The sequence below is a fragment of the Vipera ursinii genome (genome assembly GCF_947247035.1).
Source record: "Vipera ursinii genome assembly, chromosome: 9".
Lineage (NCBI taxonomy): Eukaryota > Metazoa > Chordata > Lepidosauria > Squamata > Viperidae > Vipera > Vipera ursinii.
Window position 1 is genome coordinate 22,336,537 of NC_139523.1, and position 23,432 is coordinate 22,359,968.

Below are 23,432 nucleotides of genomic sequence, written 5' to 3' on the forward strand. Positions count from 1 at the left end.
TGATTGTGGTCGTAAATTGAGGACCACTTGTGTGTTGCAGATTGCTCAGCCAATCCAGGATGCATCCAGGTGTTTTGGGGGCTGAGGTCATGGGCAAGATGTTGCTGACCTCCCTTCTGTGTAGAGATGCATGTTGTGGAAAATGCTGTGTGTGTGTGTGTGTGTGTGTGTGTGTGTGTGTGCGTGTGTGTGTTTAGCTTGGCTTTGCCTTTGTAACTCAAAGCCTCCAAGTTGACAAGCAAGGAGTGATCTTCTCCACAGCTCCCCTCCCTTCTTTAAAGGAACCCACGTCCTCTTAATACTTACACACTCGTATTCCAAAAGTTTACTTCGAAGAATAGCCTAAATAAACTGACTTCTGGGAAGTAGGAACGAAGAACACTGACTTAGATGGTGGATTATCTTTAGAAGCTGCCAGTTATTGTGATCTGTACGTAGAAGAAGTATCGTTGAATACCAAGTATTCAACTGCTTTGAAATTCATTGAATTTGGTACTCAACCCATTTTGTTGCAAAAATTCTGTCCCGATACTCATTGTTTGTTTTGTCCTCAACGCACCAGCTAGAACTTGTGGGTGTCGGCTGCCTTGTGACTCACTACATTATTCCTTTTGGGGAAATGTGTTTGGTCCTCATTGTTTTTGGTAATTATCGCACTTCCCAAAATACAATTAACAAGGAGTACTCAGGTGCCACTCTAAATCTTTGCTTGTATAGAAAGGAAAGCACACCACCCAGTGGTGCACCACAGAATGTTTCCTCTTGTCCCAGTGCTGAGCATTAGGCTATCAGGATGTAGGTTAGCTCACCACATCGGACTACGAGATAAAGTAGTTGGTTTAGTTTTTTTGTTGGGTGAACCAACCATTATGGTTTGTTATCGTCAACCACAGCTGAACAAACCACAGCTTCTGCACTGTGTGAATCAGGTTTATAGCTTGATCCACAAACCAGGTCTTTGTATTCCTGAAGGCTCTCACTGAAAGGGCTTTTCACAAATTTTTGAGGACATTTCACATGGCCTCCAAGATTTAAGAGGACATTGAACAGGAGGGGTGTTCAATGAAGGTTGTTTTCTTGTAACGGTTTCATGACCCAAATTAGGTAACATCATCAGTCGCTAGCACTTTTCTGTGGCATGATTTGTAACATCCTGCTAACTAAGCATATAGCCTTATCTACAAGGTGAACTGTTACCCAAACTGGATAATTGCAATTATAAAATATTTATGTCTTCCCTTGTTTATCTATACGTATCTATACTGTACTTATACTTTTCATCTAAAAGCTATGTGTGCAACAGAGTTCATGCTTCGGTTAAACATGGCTGCACTTTGGTTCATAGTTATACTTCAAAATACTAACTCTAGGCAGTTTTTATAAAGAATAAACCTTATATAAATGGATAATATGTTATTCATAAGCTATACGCTATTCGACAATAGTGTGCACTATTCTGAAAGTATGCTTTAAGTCAGCGTATGTATCTTCTCTGAAGCAGGAGGCGTGAGCTTAAATGGACTCCAGAAGATGGTAGAGGACAGGAAGGCCGGGAGGAACGTTGTCCATGGGGTTGCGATGGGTCAGACACGACTTCGCAACTAACAACAACAACAACATGTATCTTCTCTCTATTCCTCCAGCTTACCATATCTCCTTTCCTAAGAATACCTTAGCTAACTTCCTCTATACGCCTATTCCTTTAGCAGAAATGGAAAATTACAACATGTACATTTCTTGTGTATTCACAATATGTATTAACAACAATAAGAATTGTACTGTATTTGCCTAGTGTGGGAAAATGTGTACCACTGGAAGAAGAGAGGAAGCATTGGATGGTGTAATATTGGGCCTAGATTGAAGAAGTTAATAGGTACTGCTGAATTACTAATGGACCCAGACAACACGTTGCTTATTAAGTAATTATGATGGTAGAACTAAAAAATTAATAAAATATATATTTAAAAAAACACACCACACAGTTTTACAGCCTCCAAAACCGGCCTTATTTTCAGCCCCCTGAAATGCAGTGTGTCTTTTTCTTCTGCATAAACATTCTTAGATTGATCATTTTTGGTCAGGTATTCACATCTGGATTAAGGTACCTGCTTCTGGCCTGGCCATTAGCAATCCCTCTACCAAACCACCTGGTTTTGACTGGCCTCGCTCTGTCTGGTCGAAACTGAACAGAATTAGCGGTGAATTCTGGAAGACAGTCCTCTGTCCTCCATCCGTGGGGATGGACAGATTCCCCTTGTTGCGATTGCGGTGCTGCTATGCAAACTATGAAACATGTTGTGTGAGTTTGCACCACGATGTGCCTTTTCTGGGACCCTAGAAGATCTGCACAAAGTGACGCCGAGGCCATCGCCTGGATAGCTGAACTGGACACCCAGTTATGAGGCTCCTGCCAAAAACCCCGTAGAAATTGTGTATATCATTACGTGGATTGTGTGTATATTTTATTTCTGTCGTCTTCTTTTCACACACTAAAAAATAACTATCTGGACAGACAGATACAGGGAAGGAATAATTATATTTTCACAAAGATGGATATAAACATCAGTGAATATATGACTGAGAGTTAAATGAAGCATCCCAGGGATGTTTAACACCGACGTCCAACCCATTCATAACCATCTTCATCTTAAAAAGAGGTTATTTGTGGAAGAATTTAAGCCACCTAGGAATAATTAGCTGGTTTTGGCACGGCGCCTCTTACCTTAATAAGAGTTTCAATAAATAATAGTTCTTATTTAACAAACAAGCAAGCTTTCATCATAGTTCAGATCTGTCATTAGCAGTCATAAATTGTCATTGGGATGAAAATAAATACATACATTCTTTTGTACAGATTTTATTCTAGTAATAATGACATCTCAGAGATGACTGAATTTTAATCCCTGTCATCTCTGGGCCACCGTAACTTTAATCTTTATTTTAAACACTTATCTTAGAAACTGATAGGGCTCTTTTCTGTCACTGGAAGAGAATGCCATGTAAGAACAGAAAAGGGGGAAAAAGGAAATTTTGTTTTTCCTTAGAACTTCGTCAGAATTAAGCTCACTGCCCATGGCTCGATGTCCAGACCACACGTCCTGCATTGGATCCTCTTTCTGAATGCGGTGGCCAAAATTTTTCTCATCCCAAATAGCAACCTATCAGAAAGAAATGAGGTTCTCGTTCGCCACACCTTTCGGCTTTTATTTTGTTGGTCTTTTTTCTCCCACTTAAAGAGAACTTGGGGCCAGCCGTGAAGGTCAGTGGAATCTGGAGCTTCAAGAACCAAAATTATACCTCTCCTCAGTCTCTCTCTTTCTCTCTCTCTCTTTCTTTCTCTCTCTCTCTTCACTCAATGGACTCAGTTTTTCTAACCTAAAACCTGTCAACAAGAAAAAGTAACACCAGCTGCCTGCAATTAGCGCAGGTTCGAGTCCCACCAGGCTCAAGGTTGACTCAGCCTTCCATCCTTCCCAGGTAGGTAAAATGAGGACCCAGATTGTTGGGGGCAATTAAGCTGACTTTGTAATAATGCCGCTTGGGGGTGTGTGTGAAAGCCCTAATAAGCAGGCATATACATAGAATGAAGGCTACTGCTAAGCTTGTAAGCCACCCTGATCCTTCGGAGAAGGGCGGGATATACAGGGAGTGCAGAATTATTAGGCAAGTTGTATTTTTGAGGATTAATTTTATTATTGAACAACAACCATGTTCTCAATGAACCCAAAAAACTCATTAATATCAAAGCTGAATATTTTTGGAAGTAGTTTTTAGTTTGTTTTTAGTTATAGCTATTTTAGGGGGATATCTGTGTGTGCAGGTGACTATTACTGTGCATAATTATTAGGGAACTTAACAAAAAACAAATATATACCCATTTCAATTATTTATTTTTACCAGTGAAACCAATATAACATCTCAACATTCACAAATATACATTTCTGACATTCAAAAACATAACAAAAACAAATCAGTGACCAATATAGCCACCTTTCTTTGCAAGGACACTCAAAAGCCTGCCATCCATGGATTCTGTCAGTGTTTTGATCTGTTCACCATCAACATTGCGTGCAGCAGCAACCACAGCCTCCCAGACACTGTTCAGAGAGGTGTACTGTTTTCCCTCCTTGTAAATCTCACATTTGATGATGGACCACAGGTTCTCAATGGGGTTCAGATCAGGTGAACAAGGAGGCCATGTCATTAGATTTCCTTCTTTTATACCCTTTCTTGCCAGCCACGCTGTGGAGTACTTGGACGCGTGTGATGGAGCATTGTCCTGCATGAAAATCATGTTTTTCTTGAAGGATGCAGACTTCTTCCTGTACCACTGCTTGAAGAAGGTGTCTTCCAGAAACTGGCAGTAGGACTGGGAGTTGAGCTTGACTCCATCCTCAACCTGAAAAGGCCCCACAAGCTCATCTTTGATGATACCAGCCCAAACCAGTACTCCACCTCCACCTTGCTGGCGTCTGAGTCGGACTGGAGCTCTCTGCCCTTTACCAATCCAGCCACGGGCCCATCCATCTGGCCCATCAAGACTCACTCTCATTTCATCAGTCCATAAAACCTTAGAAAAATCAGTCTTGAGATATTTCTTGGCCCAGTCTTGACGTTTCAGCTTGTGTGTCTTGTTCAGTGGTGGTCGTCTTTCAGCCTTTCTTACCTTGGCCATGTCTCTGAGTATTGCACACCTTGTGCTTTTGGGCACTCCAGTGATGTTGCAGCTCTGAAATATGGCCAAACTGGTGGCAAGTGGCATCTTGGCAGCTGCACGCTTGACTTTTCTCAGTTTATGGGCAGTTATTTTGCGCCTTGGTTTCTCCACACGCTTCTTGCGACCCTGTTGACTATTTTGAATGAAACGCTTGATTGTTCGATGATCACGCTTCAGAAGCTTTGCAATTTTAAGAGTGCTGCATCCCTCTGCAAGATATCTCACTATTTTTGACTTTTCTGAGCCTGTCAAGTCCTTCTTTTGACCCATTTTGCCAAAGGAAAGGAAGTTGCCTAATAATTATGCACACCTGATACAGGGTGTTGATGTCATTAGACCACACCCCTTCTCATTACAGAGATGCACATCACCTAATATCCTTAATTGGTAGTAGGCTTTCGAGCCTATACAGCTTGGAGTAAGACAACATGCATAAAGAGGATGATGTGGTCAAAATACTCATTTGCCTAATAATTCTGCACTCCCTGTAAATGGAATTAAAATAAAAATTAAAAATAAAAATATATTCCAGATGTGGCTTGATATCTATATTCTGTTCATCCATTCTCATTAGAGGCTTACCTGTCCCAGGTAACCAGGTTCAATCACTTGTCTGCTTTATCACCTTCTCGCAGATTCCAACCTGCCTGGGAAGTCCAGTTGGTGATCCAACAACTCCAGAGCTGATGAGTTACTATGACGAGGAAGCAGCCCGGCTGCCCCATGCCGAGGAGTGCCACGAAATGGAGAGCCTGTCCTCAAACCAGGATTCTCACTTTAGCCACGATGAAGGTAGGCTCGGCATCTAATTCACAACTGCTGGATTTGGGCAAATGGAAAGTAGCAAGGATTTAATCCCACTTCTTCCAACAATCACATCTAGTACAGGTAGTCCTTGACTTACAACCATTCATTTAGCAACCGTTTGAAGTTACAATGGCACTTTAAAAGGTGATTTATGAAGATGTTGAGACTCTAGAAAGAGGGCAGAGAAGAGCAACAAAGATGATTAGGGGACTGGAGGCAAAACCCGATGTTCTACTTTAATGGAAAGAAGGACCAGGAGTGACACGATAGCACGGTTCCAATATCTCAGGGGGTGCCAGAAAGGAGGGCGTGTGTGTGTGTGTGTGTGTTTGTGTGTGTGTGTGTGAAGCTATTCTCCAAAGCACCTGAAGGGAGGACAAGAAGCAACATATGGAGACTAATCAAGGAGAGGAGCAACCTGGAACTAAGGAGGAATTTGCTGAAAATTAGAACAATTAACTAGGGAAAGGATTTGCCTTCAGAAGTCATAGGTACTCTGTCAGTGGAGGTTTTTAAAGAAGATATTGGACAACCATTTGTCTGAAATGGTATAGGGTTTCCTGCCTGAGCAGGGGGTTGGACTAGAAGACCTCCAAGGTCCCCTTCCAACATTATTATTATTATATAAAACTTTTATTCATAAAACATGAAACTCAGTCGACTGAACACTCAAATTGACTGGCACTAATGGTTGACACGGGTTGCTGCCAGCATCCTAGGGATCAACCAGGTATCTCCTTAAAATGTAAGATGATCCGAGTAGCACAGTTTTTTGTAGCTTTGCTGGAGTTATTGCAGGAAGCTGCAATTTCTTGATGTGTTTTGCAAAGTTTTTGGACATAGTTCCCAGTGCCCCAATGACAATGGGTATCACTGTTAGGTGTTTCATCCAGAATCGCACAATTTCGATGGCCAGGTTGCGGTATTTTGTAATTTTTTTCAGTTTTTTTCTTTGACTCTGGCATCTCCTGGTATATGCTTTGGTTCTCTACAGTTGCGATATCTGGCGTGTTGTGTTCCAAATGGCGATCTGTCTGTATTTGAAAGTCCCACAAGATCTTCACCCTTTCATTCTCAACATCTTTTTCCACCTTTATGTTCCCACGACTTTTTGGAAACAGGCAAGTCGTATTTTTTGCACAATGCCCAGTGGATTAGTTTAGCAACTTGTAAGTACGAGGACTTTAGTGATGCTGTAACTTTGAACAGTCACCAAATGAATGGTTGCGAGGACTACCTACCCAGTAGCCTCTTCATCAGCCCTTTGAAACAGACTTGTGTTCCTTTGTGGCAGATTTTAGAACCGTTACACAAACTTTTCTTAAGAATTCTTTTAATATTAAGGGAAAGTTAGGTAACAGTTCTAACATTTGCAACAGTTCCTGTTTGTGGAGGGTAATTAATGCACGGTTTTCAAAACAGGATTAGCAGAAGTTGTTTTCTTCATTAGCATATCTTAAATGCTTTTTTTTCCTTTCTTCGTTTTTCCTTTCTTCTTACCAGCTTTGCAAACAGCCATTTTAGAGACTCTTAAATTGCCATGTTTTGTTTCCTGGCATGGTTCTTTTAGAATGCATGAAATTGGGACTAAATAATCAGCTCACATTAGTGTCTAATTGTTAAATAATGCTTTGCAATTTTTTTCATTACTTTAGGTTATTGCAATATGTAAACCAGGCAGGTCCAATCCGCAGCACACAGCCACATGCAGCCCTGGACAGCTAGTAATGTGGCCCCACATGATAATAAAAATATTTAAAAAATAAGTCTGTTATTTATATACATTGTCTATATTTGATATTTTGTAAGTGGTCCAAGAAAATTCCTCTTCACTCAAGGCAGCCCAGACAAGCCCAAAATTTGATCAACCGTGGTCTAATCTCCAGATTATGACTGGTTCGATTTCCTCAACAATTCCCTGTCATTTTTGCAGTTAATTTCTTTTTTAAAACACAGGCATTTAATTTTCTTGGGAGAAAAAAAACATGGGGGGAGCGAACATTTTTTCAAAGCAAAGATAATAGTATGGCTTACATTTGGTTTTCAAAGTCTCCTAACCTGTTTTTTTTAAAAAAACCACTTATTTTCAGTGAATTTACAGTCACTTTGTTATTGCATCCTTCTTAGAGTTCAAGTCATCACAAATTTGGTTCATTACTTCAGAATCTGATGAAATGAAAATGCTGGCACAAAACAGGGAACTCATAGGTTCCACTTAACAACCACCAAATAGTCCTCAATTTACAACTGTAATAGAGCCTAGCAATTAAGATAGTTGCAAATACAACTATCATCATAAGTGATGATAGTTGTATTTGCAAAGGAATTATGAATGCCATCCTGAATTAACCTTGAGTCCAACTCACTTTTAGGAGACACACTGTTTAACTGGGTGAAAAAATCTGTGCTGAGTCAAGTTGTTAACGATTTAGGGACTTTCCGTCCCTTGTAATGTCTCCACCACTAATTAGATACATAGATGATTTCCAAATATAAACCAAAACACAGTGTTGTCCTACTGTCATTATAATCCCTAATTAGGTTTATGAATTCATCAGGGCAAATTTATCCCCACTTGAGACTAAATTTCAGGCTGCAGGTCAGGTGTGGGGTTTCTGAGACCACACCCGCCTCCACACAAACACTCCTTGCAAGTGGAAAACTAGCTGTTAAGGAAGAGGTGTTCCTCATGAAGCTACATTTCTGCATGCGAGGAAACTTGGAAAGGATCAAATTTGGGTAGTTCACATGATAAAGGGAACACCATTCCAAAAAGCACAGCTTGTGTAGATAGTTCAAAAATAGCTCCCATATGTAAACATATCAGCTATGCTGTAAATCCAGATTTCATTAATTTAGAAGAAATTCAGACCACAAGCAGTAGCTAACCAAAAGGCTTTATTGAGCAGAGTCACAATGAAATCGATCTATACACATGGACACCACCGTTTACTGCACTTTAAAAAATGGGGCAGAAGTTCATTCCTCACAGCTGCCAGCTTGACTTTTTTGACCATAATAAAACAGAGCAAGACTAGACATATTTCAACCTCAAAACCATGTTTTTTGCAGCCTAGAAACCACCTTCAAGATCACTGATAAAATTTGATTTTTCATCCAGAAAAATGCACCAGAAATAAACGTGGTATCCGAATGCCTAAGAGCCTTGGTCTGTTTTAATTTGTGTAATTTTAATCCATTTTCATAGTTATAATTGTCAGATGTTTGTGTGTTTTTATCTTGTTGTAAGCCACCCAGAGTAGCCTTCAACCACAAAATGGACTGCAAATATATTTGATAAATGAATCGCAGGAGGGTTAACACTCAGCTCCTTCCAGAAAGGAGAAAAGCACCTGAGGGGTGTGGGGAGGAAATACTGAAGAAATCTCAGCTCTGCTCTGAAGCATTTACAATAGGATAAGTTACACAAGCTAATTACCCTAATTATTCTCAATTTTTTTTTTGGCAGATCTTTGGGGAACAAAAGGCCTGTCAGGGATGGTTTTTTTTTTCATTGTGATGCTTTAGGCTAGTAGCATTTTTTTCAACCTCAGCAAGTTTAAGATGTCTGAACTTCGGCTCCCAGAATTCCTCAGCCATCCATGCTGGGAACGGAAGTCTATCCATTTTAAACAATGCTGGAATTCTGGGAGTTGCAGGCTTCATAAATTTGCTGAGGTGAAGAAACACTACTTTAGGCAAGTAGAGATTACAGGTGGGCCTCAGTTTATAACCACAACTGGGGCCGGAATTCCGTTGCCAAGCAAGACACTTGTTAAGTGAAAGGCACCCGATTCTACAAGTGTTTTTGCTGTGGTTTGTAAGTGAATCATCGCAGTTATTCAGTGAATCATGTGGTCGTTAAGCAAATCAAGCTCTCCCAGCTAGGAAGGTCACAAATGGCAATAACGGGACCCCAGGATGCTTCAAGATGATGATGATGATGATGATGATGATGATGATGATGATGATGATGATGATAAAGTTGGACAGGATCTTGGAGGTCATCTAGTCCAACCCCCTGCTGAGGCAGGAAATCCTATACCATTTCAGACAAGTGCCTGATTTTTGATCACATCATCATGGGGATGCTATGACGGTCGTAAGTGCAGGAACCTCGTCACTTGTTTCAGGGCTATGCCAGCAGCCAGCTAGGGATGCTGATGTGCGGACCCTCTGGTTATTTTCCATTCCTTTTTTCTTTTTTTTCTTTTCCACTCCTCAGATCACGAGAGCGGGGAAGATGTTTATTTCCGCTCTTTAAAGAAGATATTGTGCTACACCTCCACCCCAGTCACTGTGGGCTTCTGTTCATCATACAAAGCACGCGTTCAGACCCTACTGGACCAGATTAAAAGTGAGTCCCACCCTGAGAGAATCAATGGGGAAGAATCTCAGTAGCCCCATCCTCAGTAGAAGGATCCTTCCCCTATCCATGGGTCTCCTTACAGGAGTCAGCACGCCATCATAGAACTGGTATCATTGGCGTCAGAAAGTAACATCATCAGTGCTAGAAGGAATTGGGGTTTACAGAGGGGAGGAGAAGGGGGGAAAGAGGAGGGGGGAGGAAGACTGTGGTGCTCTTTGAATTTGGTGGCTTTCTTGCAGATGTTTTACTACCCAGCTAACATCATCTGATAATGTTACTTAATTGGGTTGCGAAACATTTGCAAGAAAACCACCAAGCTCAGAGAGCACCATGAAGCCCACATTTCAACCCTGAGCTACAAAGATTCTCTTCTAATAGATAGAAGATCTTTGAGAACTTGGCAGATCTTCTGTTCACCCCTTCTGAACTGATTTTTGCAGAAAGCGTGTGCGAAGAACCCATCCAAAAGGAAGAAAAAGAATTCAGAAGGACTCGTGAGAGGTCCCGAGTGCCCAAAGGAATAAACTACCTGGTGCTCTTCTGGCACATCATCTTCTGCCAACCGGTCATCACCAAAAAGCACCTCGAAAGAAAAAACTTCAAGTTCCTCTTCATACAATTCAGCGCCTGGGAGTATGCATGTAGCGATGAGTTGTGGGCTGGGTTGATCACCACCCTGTGTGACCAAATCCGCAACCACTTCGGTCCTCTTCCCCTGAGTTTCTACCAAGTGGTAGGAAGCAATCCAGAATTAGTCTTACAAGCCACCCGAGAGTGGAGGCTTAAAAGGAAAACATGCTGCATGGCAGTAGGAGTCCTGGTGACTGTTGCAGGCCTGGCTACTACCGCCCTCCTTGTGCCAGGGATAAGGGATGGCACCTTCTTCAAGTACCTGAGTAGCATTATTGCTGTCATTTTGGGCTCAGGGCTCATCATAGCCATCAGTCCTGTCATCAAGAACTTGATCATCAGCCAGAAGAAGAAGATCGAGAGCATGACCAGCGATGAAAAGTTCACCAAACATTTGGGTTTCCGGAGTGCAGTGAAGAGAGAGATGGAGGTCCTCACCAATTTTATACGCTACATGGAAATCTTTGAACGTCGGCACTTGAAGATCGTCTTTGAGATCACATCTTTAGATATATGCTACCCTGATCAGGTGGTTGGGGTGTTGAATGCCATCCACACGCTCCTTTCCTATAAGGATTCTCCCTTCATCTTCATCCTGGTGGTTGACCCCTGCATCATAGTTTCTTGTTTGGAAAAGGCTGACAGCATGAAGGGAATGGCGGACAACGGCTACTTGTACCTGAATCGCATAATGACCCTTCCGTTCTCCATCCCGGAAATCGCCATCAAATCCAAGATGCAGAGTTTGCAGGAGACCTTACAGAGTCTGGAGGTTCTGATGAATGGCACCAGCACAAGGAACCTGGAAATGACCAAAGGTTTAGAGAGCCAGCAGCAGATTAATGATCAGGCATCCCAGTATATCAATACAGCTTTCCAATGCTTGAAAGATGAAAAGGATCCTCTCTACAACTATGTTCCAAATAACACTATCCAGATGAGGAGGATCGGCAACACCGTCATCATTATGATCAGACTGATGACTCAACAGCGCCTGCTGAGGGACAACCTCTGTCCCCGGGATGTGGCCGGTTGGGTGGTGTTGGCCAACAGCTGGCCGTGTCGCTTGAGTTGGATCCTCCAATGTGTTGAAGACGAAATGCAGTGTAAACCACCCAAAGGTTATGGGAAGAGGTTGATCTTGGATGAGCCATTCTTCAAGCAAAAAGAACTCCAGAATATCATGGCCTTGGATGGCGACCCTGAACTTTTTGAGAATTTCTTGTCCCTTGATTTTCCCTTCACCGTAGAAGAAGCAAATAAATTCCTGAAGTATACTGTGAATTTAGACCATTCCATAAAATGTAAGATGGGACAGGTGCTGGCTCTGGCTACTCTGGAGAAGAACTACAGCAAAGGTGGAGCAAATTCAGAGAAGAAGGCTTAGGGATCATGGATTCCATGTGCACTTCCTGGAAAAGAAATTTAGCAGGGTTTCATTCTCTGGGAGGATGGGAACAAGAAAGACAGAAATCTGTATAGATGAGGAGTGGCAACTATGGCTCCTGTACCACCTGTGGACCTCAACTCCCAGAATTCCTGAGCCACTCGGCTCAAGAATTCTGGGAGTTGAAGTCCATAGGTTGTAAATGTCTATGGGGATTCATGGCTCAAAAAAATAAAGGGAACACTTAAACAACACAATGTACTGTATTTAATAGTAGGATGTCTTATTTTCTGTTCCCTTTGTTTTTTTTGAGCAATATATATATATAAAATACTTAACAAATACTATATATATATATATATATATATATATATATATATATATATATATATATGTGTGTGTGTGTGTGTGTGTCTGTGTGTGTGTGTGTGTGTCTGTGTGTGTGTGTGTGTCTGTGTGTGTCTGTGTGTGTCTGTGTCTGTGTGTGTCTGTGTGTCTGTGTGTGTGTCTGTGTGTCTGTAGATTTTCACGGGTATAGGTATGTAGGTCTTGGCGTATTCGGGTCTTTTCCCGTGTAGGATATCTCAATCCTACACGGGAAAAGACCCGAATACTACGCCAAGACCTACTCCTGTGTGTGTTTGTGTGTGTGTGTGTGTGTGTGTGTATGTTAAGTATTTGTCTTTCCTGTTTTTGCCTAACCCAAAGCTATCCACAGGATATAGTCAACTTGTGACAGCTCATTATTTGTGTAAATTATTCAAATTTCTAATAAAGAATTAGGGAGGCTGATATGGCCATTTCGAACTTATTTTGTTCTCATCAGTCAGTCATACCTTTTATCTGAGATTCGAACCTGGGCTGATTATATATTAGGCAGTTGTTTTAACTCCCTGAGCCACAGCTTCTTTCTCTCTTTATCAGCAGGAAGCAAGGGAGATATGTGTTAAGTATTTGTCAAGGCGAGAGAGAGAGAGAGAGAGAGAGAGAGAGAGAGAGAGAGAGAGAGAGAGAGAGAGAGAGAGAGAGAGAGAGAGAGAGAGAGAGAGAGAGATATTTAGCAAACACCATGTTGTCTGGGTACATGTATTTAAGAAAAAACAATGAGTAGTAACTAATAAACAATATGTTAATTAATCGCTCGATAATCTTCTTCGTACTAGTATATATTCAATGTTACATATCAAATTCCTTTCTATAACTTGTTTTTCTAGCCATTGTTCTAAAATTCACTGACTCTTCTTATTCTTTTATTAATCTATCCATTTCTGCACACTCTAAAATTTTCTTAATTCTTCTTCAGTTGGTAAATTTTCATTTTTCCAATGTTGGGCAAAGATAGTTCTTGCTGCAGTTAGTACATGTAAAATTAAATATAAACAGTCTTTATCATAATTTGCTTCTATTATTACTAATAAAAATAATTCTGACTTAAAGTCTATTTTGTTTTTTTAGTCATTTTCTCCAACCATAAATGTATTTTGGACCAAAATTGTTTAGCTTTGGGGCATGTCCACCAAATATAATAATAAGTACCTGGTTTTTGTTTGCATTTCCAACACTTATTTGAAGTATTTTTAAACATTTTTGCTAATCTCACTGGTCAGGTATTTTGGTCAGGTATTCACATCTGGATTAAGGTACCTGCTTCTGGCCTGGCCATTAGCAATCCCTCTACCAAACCACCTGGTTTTGACTGGCCTCGCTCTGTCTGGTCGAAACTGAACAGAATTAGCGGTGAATTCTGAAAGATGGTCCTCTGTCCTGCATCTGTGGGGATGGACAGATTCCCCTCGTTGCGATTGCGGTGCTGCTATGCAAACTATGAAACATGTTGTGTGAGTTTGCACCACGATGTGCCTTTTCTGGGACCCTAGAAGATCTGCACAAAGTGACGCCGAGGCCATCGCCTGGATAGCTGAACTGGACACCCAGTTATGAGGCTCCTGCCAAAAAACCCGTAGAAATTGTGTATATCATTACGTGGATTGTGTGTATATTTTACTTCTGTCGTCTTCTTTTCACACACTAAAAAATAACTATCTGGACAGACAGATACGGGGAAGGAATAATTATATTTTCACAAAGATGGATATAAACATCAGTGAATATATGACTGAGAGTGAAATGAAGCATCCCAGGGATGTTTAACACCGACGTCCAACCCATTCATAACCATCTTCATCTTAAAAAGAGGTTATTTGTGGAAGAATTTAAGCCACCTAGGAATAATTAGCTGGTTTTGGCACGGCGCCTCTTACCTTAATAAAAGATTCAATAAATAATAGTTCTTATTTAACAAACAAGCAAGCTTTCATCCTAGTTCAGATCTCTCATTAGCAGTCATAAATTGTCATTGGGATGAAAATAAATACATACATTCTTTTGTACAGATTTTATTCTAGTAATAATGACATCTCAGAGATGACTGAATTTTAGTTGTCATCTCTGAGCCTCCGTAACTTTAATCTTTATTTTAAATACTTATCTTAGAAAATGATAAAGCTCTTTCCTAGATGGGGATGAATGATTGCATTAAAACAGGGGTAGGCAACCTCGGCTTTTTTATGACTCATGGACTTCAACTCCCAGAATTCCTGAGTCAGCTGACTCAGGAATTCTGGGAGTTGAAGTCCATGAGTCATAAAAGAGCTGAGGTTGCCTACCCCTGCATTAAAACAATCAATGCAATTCAGTTACTGTTGTGTAGTGGGTTCTGGAGAGCAGGAAGGACGCCGAGACAATGAGTACGGCATAGCAGCTCTTTATTAGGTGGAAGGGACTGTACTGGGGAATAGGGGCTACCTGCACTCTTATATATACCTGGCCAGCACCTGGCCAGGTACTCAACCAACCAATCGGTTTGAACCTCTGTTTCCCGCCAAAATGCTTCCCGCCAAAACAGTTAGAGTTCAACGCCTCCTGGTGGTGATTCTTATACACAGCTTTAGGTGTTGCAATAAGCTTAATACATAACAGTTACATGTTAGAGTATTGTGTTACAGGGAGTCCTTGGCTTATAACTGTCCGGTTAGCGACCGTTTGAACTTATAGCAACCCTGAAAAAGTGACACCAGTCCTTACTCTTACAACTGTTGCAGCATCCATCTCGCAATCAAAATTTGGGTGCTTGCCAACCAGCACCTACTTATATGACCATTGCAGTGTCCCGGGGTCAGGCGATCCCCCTTTGCAAACTTCCCAGCCAGCCTCAGACAAGCCAAGTCAATCCTCAATGACCATTTGATTTACGGAAGGAGGACCATAGTGGTTCGCTTAACAACCGTGGTGAAAAGGTCATAACACTGAGCCCACCTCAGTTAACAACCTTCTTGTTTGGCAACGGAAATTCTGACCCCCATTTTGGTTGTAACTCAAGGACGCCTGGTGTAAGCAAACTTTTTCTGTCAGTGGAAGAGAATGCCACATAAGAACAGAAAAGGGTGGGGGGAAGGAAATTTTTGTTTTTTTGTTAGAACTTCGTCAGAATTAAGCTCACAACCAGGACTCGATGTCCAGGCCACACCCCTGCATCTGATCCTCTTTCTCAATGCGGTAGCTGAAATATTTTCTCATCCCAAATAGCAACCTATCAGAAACAAATGAGGTTCTCGTTTGCCACGCCTTTCGGCTTTTATTTTGTTTGTCTTTTTTCTCCCACTTCAAGAGAATTTGAGGCCAGCCATGAAGGTCAGTGGAATCTGGAGCTTCAAGAACCAAAAACCAAAACCCTAACCCTAACCCAAACCCTGCTGCAATGCGTATATTCCAGATGTGGCTTGATATCTATATTCTGTTCATCCATTCTTATTAGAAGCTTACCTGTCCCGGGTAACCAGGTCGAATCACCTGTCTCATTTATCTCCTTCTGGCAGGCTCCAACTTGCCTGGGAAATCCGGTTGATGGTCCACCAACTCCAGAGCTGATGAGTTAATCTGACGAGGAAGCAGCCCGGTTCCCCCTTGCCGAGAAGCGCCACGAAATGGAGAGCCTGTCCTCAAACAAGGATTCCCACATTAGCCACGGTGGACGTCCCAGTGAAGGTAAGCTCAGCATCTAATTCACAACTGCTGGATTTGGGCAAATGGAAGGTAGCAAGGATTTAATCCCACTTCTTCCAACAATCACATTTAGTACAGGTAGTCCTTGACTTACAACCATTCATTTAGCAACCGTTTGAAGTTACAATGGCACTTTAAAAGGTGATTTATGAAGATGTTGAGACTCTAGAAAGAGGGCAGAGAAGAGCAACAAAAATGATTAGGGGACTGGAGGCAAAAACCGATGAAGAACGGTTGCTGGAACTGGGTATGTCTAATTTAATGGAAAGAAGGACGAGGGGCTTCCAATATCTCACGGGTTGCCAGAAAGAAGTGGGGAGTCAACCTATTCTCCAAAGCCCCTGAAGGCAGGACAAGAAGCAACAGATGGAGACTAATCAAGGTGAGAAGCAACCTATAATTAAGGAGAAATTTCCTGAAAATTAGAACAATTAACTAGTGGAAGGATTTGCCTCCAAAAGTCATAGGTACTACATCAGTGGAGGTTTTTAAAGAAGAGATTGGACAACCATTTGTCTGAAATGTTATACGGTTTCCTGCCTGAGCAGGGACTAGAAGTAGCCCTTGGTCCCTTCCAACATTACATATTATATTATTATTATTATTATTATTATTATTATTATTATTATTATTATTATTATTATTATTATTCATCGCACAGTCAGCCCGATGTTCAGACTGGATTTGGCATTTTTGTCTACCTATCGAGTCCTTACCAAGGACCTGGGATAGGCAGATATGGATCTTTGATGGTATTATAGATATCGTCGCAGGATGGAAGCCGTTCCTAGTAAGGCCGCCTTTTGCAATTGACTGATGGCAAATTTGTCAATGCCGATGATGGTGTTCAAGTGGTGCTCCAGTTGTTTTGGGATTGCACCCAAGGCGCCTTTTACTATTGGTACTACCTTGCTTGTCTTTGCCACAGTCGTTCTATTGCTATTTGTAGGTATTTGTATTTTGTTATCTTCTCCAGTTATTGTTATTGTTATTGGTCCCTTACACTTATCACTCATACAGCATTTGTACAGTAACCTCATCAAAATTTGGGCTCTTGGCTACCAGCATATATTTCCGATGGATGCAATATTCTGGGGTCACGTGATCACCATTTGCAACCATCCCAGCTGACTTCTGATAGGCAAAGTCAATGGGAAGGAGGGGGGATCTGGATTCACTTAACGACCATGCGATTCACTTAACAACCAATTGGTGTAACAAACAGGCCAAAAAGGTCATAAAAGCAGATGGGACTCATTTAACAACTGCGTTGCTTAGCAACACCCAATTCTGGTCCCAGTTGTGAATCTAACTTGAGGACTACCTGTACATTAAACCTCAATTTAAGCAGCCATCCTAAAAGAACGCCCACATGCCCAGGTGGCAAATGACCATCCCATCACCTCAGGATACTGCAACCATCGTAAATACAGTTGCCAAGCACCTGAATTTTGATCATGTAACCTCGGTGATGCTGCAACGGTTGTAAGTACGAGGACTTTAGTGGCGCTGTAACTTTGAACAGTCACTAAATGAATGGTTGTGAGGACTATCTGCCCAGTAGCCTCTTCATCAACCTTTTGAAACAGACTTGTGTTTGTTTGTTGCAAAACTTAGAACCGTTACGCAAATTTTTCTTAAGAATTCTTTTAATCTTAAGGGAAAATTAGGTAACAGTTCTAACATTTGCAACGGTTCCTGTGTGTGGAGGGTAATTAATGCACTTTTTCAAAACAGGATTAACAGAAGTTGTTTTCTTCATTAGCATAATATCTTAACTGCTTTCTTTCCTTTTCTCCGTTAGGTTTGCTCTTACCAGCTTTGCAAGCAGCCATTTTAGAGACTCTTAAATTGCCATGTTTTGTTTCCTGCCATGGTTCGTTTAGAATGCATGAAATTGGGACCAAATAATCAGCTCACATTAGTGTCTAATTGTTAAATAATGCTTTGCAATTTTTTTCATTACTTTAGGTTATTGTAATATGTAAACCAGGCAGTTCCAATCCGCAGCACACAGCCACATGCAGCCCTGGACAACTAGTAATGTGGCCCCACATGATAATAAAAATATTAAAAAATTTAAGTCTGTTATTTATATAAGGTAAAGGTAAAGGTTCCCCCGCACATGCGTGCTAGTCGTTTCCAACTCTAGGGGCCGGTGCTCATCTCCGTTTCAAAGCCGAAGAGCCAGCGCTTGTCCGAGGACGTCTCCGTGGTCATGTGGCCGGCATGACTAGACGCCAAAGGCGCATGGAACGCTGTTACCTTCCCACCGTCGTGGTCCCTATTTTTCTACTTGCATTTTTACGTGCTTTCGAACTGCTAGGTGGGCAGAAGCTGGGAGGAGTAACAGGCGCTCACTCTGCTACGCGGCGCTCGGGATTCGACCTTCTGATCGACAAGCTCAGCGTCCTAACCCACTGAGCCACCGCGTCCCTCCTATTATTTATATATATTACCTATATTTTGTATGTAGCCCAATTCCTCTTCACTCAATGCAGCCCAGACAAGCCCAAAATGTGGTCAACCATGATCTAACCTCCAGATTATGACCGATTCGATTTCCTCAACTATTCCTTGTCGTTCTTGGACTCAATTTCTTTTAAATCACAGGAATTTAATTGTTGTGAGGGGGAAAAAAACATCTGGGGAGAACATTTTTTTAAAAGCAAAGGTAATGGCATGGCTTAACATTTGGTGTTTTAAGTCTCCTATTGTTTTTTTTAAAGATAAAACACTTATTTTCAGTGAATTTAAAGTCACTTTGTTATTGCATCCTTCTTAGAGTTCAAGTCATCACAAATTTGGTTCATTAGTTCAGAACCTGATGAAATGAAAATGCTGGCACAAAACAGGGAACTCATAGGTTCCATTTAATGACCGCCCAATAGTCCTCAATTCACAACCCTAATGGAGCCTGGCAATTAAGGTCATAAGTGATGATAGTTGTACATCAGTTATACAACTAGCATCACTTACAACCTTAACTGGCAGGCTCCATTACGGTTGTAAATTGAGGACTATTGGGATTTATTTTGGTGCAGAATCAACATACGACGACAATTGGGACCACCATTCCCATTGCTAAGCATGGCAGTTAAGTGAGTTGCGCTTGATTTTACAAGTGTTTCTGTGGTGGTTTTTAAGCGATTCATTGCAGTTATTAAGTGAATCGTGCGGTCGTTAAGCAAAGCTGGCTTCGCCCATTGACTTGTGTTTGTCAGAAGCCGGCTGGGAAGGCCACGAATGGTGATCACATGACTCTGGGATGTTGCAACCTTCATAAATACATGCCCGTTGACAAGTGCCTAAATTATAATCACATGATCATGAGGATGCTATGACGGTGATAAATGTAGGAACTGGTCAAAAATCACTTTTTTCAGGGCTATAGTAAGTAAGTGACAGTAAGATCTGAACCCTCTGGTTATTCTCCATTCCTTTTTTTTTTCTTTTCCACTGTTCAGATCTCCTGAGTGAGGATGAGATTTATTGCTCCTGTTTATTGAAGACATTGTGCCACACCTCCACCCCAGTCACTGTGGGCTTCTATTCATCACACAAAGCACGCATTCACACCCTACTGGACCACATTGCAGGTCAGTCCCACCCTGAATCAATAGGGAAGAATCTCAGTAGACCTCAGTAGAAGGGTCCATGGGTCTCTGGGAAGAGAGGAGGTGACCTTACAGGAGTCAGCACGCCATCACAAAACTGGTATCATTGGCGTCAGAAAGTAACATGATCAGTGCTAGAAGGAATTGGGGTTTATGGAGGGGAGGAACAGGGGGTAAAGAGGAGGGGGAGGAGGTGGAGGAAGACTATGGAGTCCTTGGTGCTCATTGAGTTTGGTGCTTTTCTTGCAGATGTTTTACAAGCCGGCTAACATCATCTGATGATGTTACTTACTTGGGTTGCGAAACATTTGCAAGAAAACCACCAAGCTCAGAGAGCACCATGAAGCCCACATTTCAATCCTCAGCTACAAAGATTGTCTTCTAATAGATAGAAGATCTTTGAGAACTTGGCAGATCTTCTGTTCACCCCTTCTGAACTGATTTTTGCAGGATGGATGCTCAAAGAATCCATCCGAGGGGAACAAGAAGAATTCGACAGGACTCATCAGAGATCCCGAGTCCCCGAAGGAATAAACTACCTGACTCTCCTCTGGCACATCATCTTCTACCAACCGGTCATCACCAAGAAGCACTTCGAAAGAATCCCCATTGAGTTTATCGTCATAAATTTCAGCGCCTGGGAGTATGCATGTAGCAATCAGTTGTGGGCTGGGTTGGTCACCATCCTGTGTGACCATATCCGCAACCACTTTGGTCCTCTTCCCCTGAGTTTGTACCACGTGGTAGGAAGCAATCCAGAATTAGTCTTACAAGCCACCCAAGAGTGGAGGCTTAAAAAGAAAACGTGCTGCATGGCAGTAGCACTCCTGGTGATTGTTGCAGGCCTGGCTACTACCGCCGTCCTTGTGCCAGGGATAAGGGATGGCACATTCTTCAAGTACCTGAGTAGCATTATTGCTGTCATTTTGGGCTCAGGGCTCATCATAGTCATCAGTCCTGTCATCAAGAACTTGATCATCAGCCAGAAGAAGAAGATTGAGAGCATGACCAGCAATGAGAAGCTCACCAAACATTTGGGTTTCAGGAGTGCAGTGAAGAAAGAGATGGAGGTCCTCACTAACTTTATTTACTACATGGAAATCTTTGAGCGTCGGCACTTGAAGATTGTCTTTAATATTACATGTTTAGATATATGCTACCCAGAACAGGTGTTTGGGGTGTTGAACGCCATCAACACGCTCCTTTCCGATACGAATGCCCCCTTCATCTTCATTCTGGTGGTTGACCCCTGCGCCATCGTTTCTTGCTTGGAAAAGGCTAGCAGTATGAAGGAAATGGCAGACAACGGCTACCTGTACCTCAACCGCACAGTGACTCTTCCATTCTCCATCCCGGAAATCGCCATCAAATCCAAGATGCATTGTTTGCAGGAGACCTTCCAGATTCGGAAAGATTTGATGTACAAGGACATGGGACATCATGAAGCACAGATGGAGAAGGAAGCCGCAGTTGAAAAGGACTCACATCAGATTGATAAATCGGCATACGGTTTCATCCATACAGCTTTCGAATGCTTGAAAAATGAACAGGATCGTCTCTACCATTATGTCCCAGATAGCATTATCCAAATGAGGAGAATCGTCAATACCATCCCCATTACGATTAGGTTGATGACTCAACAGCTCCTGGTGGAGGACAACCACTGTGCCCGAAAAGTGGCCGGTTGGGTGGTGTTGGCCAACCAATGGCCATGTCGCTTGAGTTGGATCCTCCAATGCATTGAAGACAAACTGAAGTATCAACCGCCCAAGGATTATGAGAAGAGGTTGATGTGGGACGTCTTCATGGAGACTTGTCCTGAGCTTTACTCCAAGCGCAAGGAACTGCGGAACATCATGGCCTTGGATGGTGACCCAAAACTTTTTGAGAGATTCTTGTCCAGTGATTTTCGTTTCACCGTAGAAGAAGGGAAGAAATTATTGAAGTATACTGTCAACTTAGACCATTCCATAAGATGTATGATGAAAGAACTGCAGGGTCTGGCAATTCTGGAGAAGAACTACAGCAAAGGTGGAGCAAGTTCAGAGACGAGGGATTAGAGATCATGGATTCTATGTGCACTTCCTGGAAATCCTGGTGAGAAAGAAATTTAGCAGGATTTCATTCGCTGGGAAGATGGGAGCAAGAAAGACAGAAAGCAGATCAGGGGTGACAACTATGTACAGATCAGGGGTGACAACTATGGCTCCTATACCATCTATGGACTTCAACTCCCAGAATTCCTGAGCCACTCGGATCAAGAATTCTGGGAGTTGAAGTCCATGGGTTGTAAATGTCTATGACAGACATGTGAAACTTGCAACGTCACGTGACGTCGCGTAACGTATCGGAGCTTTTTTTCCGTTGCTGGCAATGGTGTGGGCACGGTTTTGGGATGATGCGTCCGGCCCATGGGACGGCGGTTTGACACCCCTGGTCTATGAGATTCAAAATCATCCAGGTGCTTTTCCAAAAGGCAACTAGACTTTCTTGGTTTTTTTTAAATTCCATTTATATCCCTTGAAAAGGTTTTGCTTCTCACCCAAGAAGCTTCTTCAGTTCTACATTAGGAACTGAAGAAGCTTCTTGGATGAGAAATGAAAAGTTTTCAAAGAAAAAAAATCACCAACTTGCTTAATTATGGTCTTTATTTTGGTGGTATTGTATTTATGACCTGACAGGATGTCCAAGGGTAAAAAATGTATTTTGATTATATTTTTGATATTTTATGAGCCAAAAATGTGTATTAATATATTACAAAAATTAAAAAACCCTTCTGAACAGCAATACCAATTCACAGTTGATCAGAAGTTGTGCTTTTGGGATGGGGGAAAGCCTCAACTCAAGCCTACCTCACAAGGCTGTTGTTGTGGGGGGAAAAAGTGGAGACATTCCCCTTCTTTGTCTTGAGCATTGAGAGAACTGAGGCTATCAATCAGCTACGTAATAAATAATAATTTACATAGGCTGCTGAATTTGTGTTTTCTTGCAGAATTCTCATTTTTTAAACCCGGAGGTGATCCTGTGTGTGTATATAATTTAAACAAATACTATTTATTCCTCAATTTACAACCATTCATTTAGTGACTGAAGTTACAACGGCACTAAGAGTGACATGACCATTTTTCAGTTATGACCATTGCAGCATCCCCGTGGTCCTAAGATCAGAATCCAGATGTTTGGCAACTGACTCATATTTATGACAGGTGAGGCATCCCAGGGATCAGTCATCACCTTTTGCGACCTTCCAAAAAGCCAAGTGAAACTTTACAACTGCAGCGATTCGCTTAACAACTGAGGCCAGAAAGGTTGTAAAATGGGGCAAAAGCCCCTTAACAACGGTGTTGCTTAGCAATGGAAATTTGGGGCTCAACTATGGTCTTAAGTTGAGGACCACTTGTGTGTTGCAGATTGCTCAACCAATCCAGGAGGCATCGCTGTTTTGGGGGCTGATGCCATGGAGCCCACGCCCTCGTAATACTTACACACTCGTATTCCAAAAGTTTACTTCGAAGAGTAGCCTAAATAAACTGACCTCCGGGAAGTAGGAATGAAGAACGCCGACTTAGACGGTGGATTACCTTTAAAAGCTGCCAGTTATTGTAATCTGTGCATACAAGTGAATCCTTGCTTGTACCGTAAGGCAATTGCGCCGCCTGGTGGCCCACCAAAGCATTTCTCCTTTTCATTCACCTAGGCCAGGGGTCGGCAACCTCGGCTCTTTTATGACTCGTGGACTTCAACTCCCAGAATTCCTGAGCCAGCATAGCTGGCTCAGGAATTCTGGGAGTTGAAGTCCACGAGTCATAAAAGAGCCGAGGTTGCCGACCCCTGACCTAGGCC

The 23,432-nt window shown here is 42.0% G+C and overlaps 1 protein-coding gene across 1 annotated transcript; it reads left to right on the top strand.

Moving 5' to 3' along the window:
• Positions 1 to 5,403: 5,403 nt before the first annotated feature.
• LOC310644831 (uncharacterized protein) lies at positions 5,404 to 21,649 on the top strand (the record flags this gene model as incomplete). The annotated part of the gene is given in 7 exon segments (XM_083370143.1): positions 5,404 to 5,509; positions 9,750 to 9,881; positions 10,334 to 11,881; positions 15,496 to 15,842; positions 15,846 to 15,954; positions 19,440 to 19,571; positions 20,040 to 21,649. Coding segments are annotated over 7 exon segments (3,984 nt in total).
• Between the last annotated feature and the right edge of the window lie 1,783 nt (positions 21,650 to 23,432).